The sequence below is a fragment of the Lissotriton helveticus genome, chromosome 11, assembly GCF_964261635.1.
Source record: "Lissotriton helveticus chromosome 11, aLisHel1.1, whole genome shotgun sequence".
NCBI lineage: Eukaryota > Metazoa > Chordata > Amphibia > Caudata > Salamandridae > Lissotriton > Lissotriton helveticus.
The window spans coordinates 989,324,135-989,330,450 of record NC_136072.1 but is presented as its reverse complement, the minus strand read 5'-3'; the positions used below and the strand labels follow the sequence as shown (position 1 = coordinate 989,330,450).

At 42.1% G+C, this 6,316-nt stretch overlaps 1 protein-coding gene across 1 annotated transcript; it reads left to right on the top strand.

The window, feature by feature from the left end:
- Positions 1-1,878: 1,878 nt before the first annotated feature.
- LOC144792370 (lysosomal-associated transmembrane protein 5-like) lies at positions 1,879-6,067 on the top strand. The gene has a single exon (XM_078667350.1). The coding sequence runs from the start codon at positions 1,917-1,919 to the stop codon at positions 2,610-2,612; it is 696 nt and encodes a 231-aa protein (XP_078523476.1). The 5' UTR covers positions 1,879-1,916; the 3' UTR covers positions 2,613-6,067.
- The last annotated feature ends 249 nt before the right edge of the window (positions 6,068-6,316 follow it).

The following is a 6,316-nucleotide window of genomic DNA, read 5'->3' as shown; positions in this document are numbered from 1 at the left end:
ACTTCAACCCCTCTTCCCTCCTCTCTGATGAATGAAAAGACCTGACAGTAAGCCTAGACCAGATTAATGCTCACCCTCCCCGGCTTGGTAATCTCCGTGTAACACATCTATCCTATGCCGATGATGTGTTGCTATTAAGTCAGATGAGAATAGGCTTACAACGTCTACTGCAAGATCTGACCAGATACACCAAACAGAATTTGCTAGAAATAAACAGCAAGAAAACCAAGATCATGGTTATAACACGACGCCACAAAGCCCCACCAAGCTTCCTAATAGACAACGTTAAGCTGGAAGTGGTGGACAGCTACAAGTGTCTGGGGATACAACTAGACAAGCGCCTTAACTTCTCTGCACACTTTAAAGAGATTGAAAAAAAGGGTTCAACACTATTACATGCCTTCACCAACTTAGCGATCGAGCTCAAAGGCCCGGTGGTCTCCCCCTTGCTAATCGCAATGAAAGCAAAGTTACTGCCTACAATAGCATACGGGAGTGTATTACATCATGGCAAAAGTGCAACACTCATTGACAAAATACAAACCAAAGTCTACAAGCCTGTATTCGCCTTACCAAACAATACATCACCGGCACAAGTAAGACTTTAATTTGGTTTGGAGTCGCAAATGCTCTTGAAAAAGTATGAGACCATCACATTTTGGTATGATGTTTGGAGGAACCAGGAAAATGAAGTCTACCGCGCCATGTGGGAAGCAATCCAAAAAAGTCCGAACTCCGAGGAACGCAAAGTACTTAAGACTATCGTTAGAAGCAACTGAGTTGGCTACTCTCTGGGAATCCAGGCTTCCAGTACCATCATTCAAACAGGTGGTTAAGAAGGCGGCCAAAAGGCACTCGCTCTTTAACGATAAGTTAACCTTCAGTCACAGAACTCACGCCTGGATGACCATTAAATCATATAAAAAGCCTGTACCAGCAGCCTATTTAGATCTTGCCTTCTCGCCATTCATCAAGCGCAAATATCTCAATTTAAGGCTGGGCAACCTTCCAACAAGTGCAGATCAACCGAAATGGAGGCTTCAAGAAAATAAAGAATGCGAACTTTGTGTTGCAGGTAAACAAGACTTCATCCATTTGATTTGCATTTGTTCAGCCATGAACAAAACTCGTCGATGCTGGCTGAAAGCTAGGTTTAATGAATATGGAGTACGCACCTGTCGGTCTTCGATTGTTCAAATCCTATGCTCAGTGGATCCACAATTGATTTGTAGAACAGTCAAATTCATCAACAATTTTGAGAAAAAGCGAGGCCTTCTGGCAAAGACCTGATCTCGATACCAGAATTCCTTTTATTGTAGCAGAATTAGGGCCCTTAACAAGCTTATCTTCAAGCATGTTTGACAACTGATTTTATAGATTTTATCTTTTATATTGTAGTGTCAATGTCTTGCTTTTTAAACATAGTGGCATTTTTTTCTATATTGTAATGGTTTTAATTAACTAAACAATAAAGAATTTAGTATTACTACTATTATTCATCTGACTCTAGATCGTAGAATGTGCTCAGCTCTGTTGCTTAGTGCTTGTTGTCAGTTGCTGTGGATTTCCTGTGGTAGGACGTTGTTAAGCCTGAAGCTTAAATAAAGAAGTTCGTCACAGTTTATTATTCTTCTTCCTGTACTTCTTCACAAGGGGACCTTCCAAACAGGTGCGCGCCTGCGCGTCAAAACGGAGTTTGAACGTCAGGCACACTCCATCTATTTTTAACACCACAAAAGGCGGAGATTACTACTCCAACAGTATGAAGGTCCTATTCCTTCACAGTGCCTGACTTTAAAATGTCGTCCTCGTCCCTTGTAACGGACCGCCCATCCTAGTCAGCAGAATAACCAGGCGACTCATGGGAGTGACGTAGCACCCGGATGTGTTTTCAACACATTCCTCCGTAGACCAAGATGAGAGACGGCTTGGAAATGGCGACGTTCCGCTCCCGGGAGGTGCCGCGCTGTTGCGGCTGCCTTACGGTGCGCTCGGTGAGCCTGGGCTTGGCGCTGTATATTATGTTCTCCAGCGCGCTCATACTTGTGATGTATACGGTCGACCTGGCTCACGGCAGAGACTCGACTTTGGCAGACATGGTACTGGCCTATCTGTGTGGTGCGTTATTGATGCTAGTGGCCCTGGGCATGATGTGCGGGGTTTTGAAGGCCATCCCGTCACTATTGCTACCCTTCCTAGCGTTCCAGACCCTAGATTTGTCCGTCAGCATCCTCAGCTTCTGCGGCCTGTTTGTGCGCTTTCCGCCCTGCCTGGGCTTCCTGAATTGGGGGCAGCGCCGCGCTGCATTATTCATGGACGGGGACAAATACCCGGCGTTTCCTGAATCTTCGGACATGGAGCCCACGGAGAAGCAGCTACTTCGCCCCATAATCTACTTGGCTCTGTCCGCAGCCGCTGTGGTGCTTCTCAAGTTTTATTTCCTGAAGTGTGTCTGGCGCTGCTACAAGTTCCTGAAGGCCGGCCGTAGCGAAGAAAGGCAAGTGCACGTTTCGACCGTCAAGCTGCCCGAGAAGGGGCTGCTCCTGCCGTCCTATGAAGAGGCTGTCGCACTGCCGGCCAAGGAGCCACCGCCCCCGGCTTACACTGTGTAGCTGCCTTGGCTGCTACTTCTCCGGGGCTGAGGATGGAATCGCTGTGCTCCGAATGGTATTCCAATCAAGGGCTTTTCTATTTCGTATCAACTTTCTCCTTTTGTGCTGATTGTCTCTGACATGTGTTGTCCAGATGGATCGCCAGTATTTGTGCTTTGGTGTAAGAAAAAAAAACACCCTGTGACTCGAAATGCCGCATCACGTGATCCCACAGTATTTCGCAGAACTTTAAACCGTATTTCACAAGGAGGGATTGTCGTTTTCTACCACTCATTTGCCTTGTGTTGAACCGAGTGTCTCATTCTGCCTAAGGGACCAGTGTTCAGCATTTTTTGTTGTTGTTGTTGCTGGGACTGTTCCAACCTACCGCGTGATGCTCAATTTCTACCTGCGATTATTTGTAGGTCTGATCTGACATCACCGGGCAGCTTGTTGTCACCCCTCAGTACCGTCTAATGCTCCACGGCGGGCTACCAGTATCACAGTACGATGCACCTAAGCTGCAGGACTGCTCTTCAACATCAACTTTCAGAGGTGCCCGTAATATCGGTCAGCTACTCCAGCCTGCCGGTGTTCCATCGGTTCCAGCTCCCTGTCTGTATGCGGCACTGTCCCCAACAAAAGCCTATAGCTGTTTAACACTCTGTCTTCACTATTCATTGCACAATAACTGCCTCAAGTTCTCAAATGCCTACTCCGGATAGGAGTCTCCATTCATCAGATGCTCGAGGGCTATCGGTGGTCAGCTTGATGCTTCATTGCAACCGCAACACCACAGTTCGATTTCTAATGGGTGGGCTATGACACATTCTCTCTCCCCAAATACGAGAAGAGCTGGTTTCAATAAACATGTCCTATCCTTTTATTAGACCATACCACCTTACGAGTTTTGGGGTCTGCTCCCTCAGTCCTCCAATCTTGAACTGTAATCAAAGCCTCCACGATCGAGCAAAAACTTCGAGTTGCCATCCACAAAACTGTAGATTGATTTTGAATTGGTTATTAGACGTCAAATGGATTATTGGCTGTTTTGAAAAGTGATCTTCAAACTTCTGCACAGTTAATAGAAACCGCCTAAACGTTGTTTGAAACACTGAGAAATTGAAATCCGCAAAACAAAAATGTTGCTAATGCACATTCCATTGGTGGTCCATTTGAGGAGAGCATTCTCAAGGTTTTGGGTGCACATGTTTTGATGGTAGACACCCGAAATAATAATAAATAATGTTTCACTGCTAGGTACCCCTTCCGATTTCAGTACTAAGATGCTAAAACACCTTGTCAATTTATCTTAACCATAGGTGGTAATTGTACAAAATGAGCTTATTATAAAGTCCTTGTTTACACTGTTTTATCTATGAAAAAATACCCGCACAAAACATTTGAGGCATGCGTCATGGATATTTGTTTTCTAACAGTGTATTTGTCTCTAGTTTTTGAGGTGACATCGCGCACCTTACTTTGATACAAAAATCATAGCGTGCCTTACCACTGTTTGTCATGCTGTGATTGAAGCAATGCCTTTTTTTGTGACTTGTTTGACATTGTAATTCGCCCCACAGTATAATCTGTTTATTTCTGAAATTGTGGTAAATATAGCAACTGTAAGAGCTTTGTAGGAAAGTATAAACGAGACAATACCTTCCTTGTTGAGAGGACCAGCGAAAGTATTGCATAATTTTCATTAATGGGGAAAAAGTGCAGGGGTTACAATCGGAGGTCACTGCTGCTTTAAAAATATTTGAGTGCCAGTACGTTGAGTACATTTTTTAAAAATGTATTGTGATAACTGCTTCTGACGTGGGTTTTCATTCAAAACACAGATGATAAAGTACATCAAGTTGTCTGTTTTAGAGTAACCTCTGAAGCCTAAATTGTGCCTTGAAGCTTAGCCCCCAAAAGTATGTTTTAAAAATAAAAAAAAAACATTTTATTTTTATTTTTTTAGTCCTGTTGTCTAAGCTATCAGATCCCCCTCCCATATGTTTTTTTTTTGTTAGTTGGAATTGAAAAATAATCAACACCGTCCAAAGGAAATGTGCTTTTAATACAAACGTGACTTCACTTAAACTAATGTGGTCCACAACCTCTGTATTTATTTTTTTGAAAATTCAAGTAAGACTCGTAGTAGGGCAAATGAAACCACGCATTGGCAAAACCAATAGACTTCACTTTTAATTTACAAGCACAGACCCATTGGCTTTGCCAATGCTTGCTTTGGTTACTTTATGGTCAGTAACATTCTAAGATGGCCATCCATGCATGAGCCGGTATATGCATGTAAGGGTGGCTAACTTGGAATGTTTTTCGACAAAGTATAAGAAATCATCACAGTGGTTGCAATTATTTTTTGTTATACTTTATTTTTCAATTTTTGTTCCAAGATGATGGCAATTGTTGAAAGATAAATCAAGTTTTATAAAGCGCATGGCTTCTTCAAAAGAAGTGTCTCAGTACTGAAGTTCAACTCCTGAAGGTCAACAGCACTTTCAGTGTATTGGAAACTGTGCGTGGAATGGCTCACAAATGAGCACAAGTGCATGGCCTCGTAGCGGGGTGCAGCTGGCAGGCCATACCATAAAGAAATACAAAAAAATCACAAAAACTCCCATGGAGAGTTAAAAGGGACATAAATAAAAAAAGTGCCCTCATTGCAACAGTAAAAGGATACACATTATCCAATCAGAAACAATGTAAAGAGGAAAACCTCCATAGGTGCAACATAGACAAAAATAGGGAGGAAAGCCACTGAGAAAATAACAGGGAACTGAAACTAGAAAGCTGTTCAGCTATGATCAAATCGCTGGCCCAAAGCTAACTTTGTGTATATTGTAGTGTAGACAATATGTACTTGGCAACAGACTGCAGGTAAGACAAATTTAAAGGGGCTGTACCATTGCATCCCTAAGCCAGTGGCAAATGTTTGCTTTTGCTTGGGGCATTTGCTGTCGACCTAGGTGTGCAACCTTTCAGGCGTTTCTATCCTCCACCTTCCTAAAGCTTTTCTTTGTTTTTAGCTTCTGCTTTGTTTCATTGCTATTATCTGTGATGATTATTTTTCTTTTTGCTTATAATATAGGGGTGCATATCTTCGAAAACAAAGTCGGATGTGAAGATCAGACTTTATAGGCTAACCGATTTACTATGCATATTCTTTTAAGAGTAAAGAGAATGCATCTGCTTTCTCATAATGTGCTATATCCAAAATAAAGTAGACGTTATTCATGCAAGATTTCCAATCCAAGAAACGTAGGCTTGAAATGAATATGCTCATCGTTTGAAAAAAAAAATGGTATTTCTATTACGTCTGTGAGTATTTTGGAACAAACTGCGATTTTGTTTTACAAACACGCACCTTAAGCCAGAGCGCTGGAATCAGAGTGATTGTTTAAAGAGATGATTTAAAAAAATGCTTTTACATTTGATTGTCTTAATAAATACTATTGATCCTTTCAGTTTTCCTTCATAATTAAGATTATCAGAAATATTTAAAATATGATTAAAACATCTGGGTGTTAGTCAAAACAAGGAGACCTAAGGCCAGTAGCCAGCATACCTGTAATACTCCTGCTGAAATCGTCCCCTTGAATGTTGGGTGTTATTTGATTTGATTAACTTGACATGTTTCAAGTCCTGCATCATGGATTTTTGTGTGTATACCATCTAGTATTAGTGACTTCAACTCTCCTTTTTGAGCGACTGCA

Excerpts from the sequence above, each read along its gene's own strand:
- LOC144792370 (XM_078667350.1), top strand. The coding sequence starts at position 1,917 with ATGAGAGACGGCTTGGAAATGGCGACGTTCCGCTCCCGGGAGGTGCCG.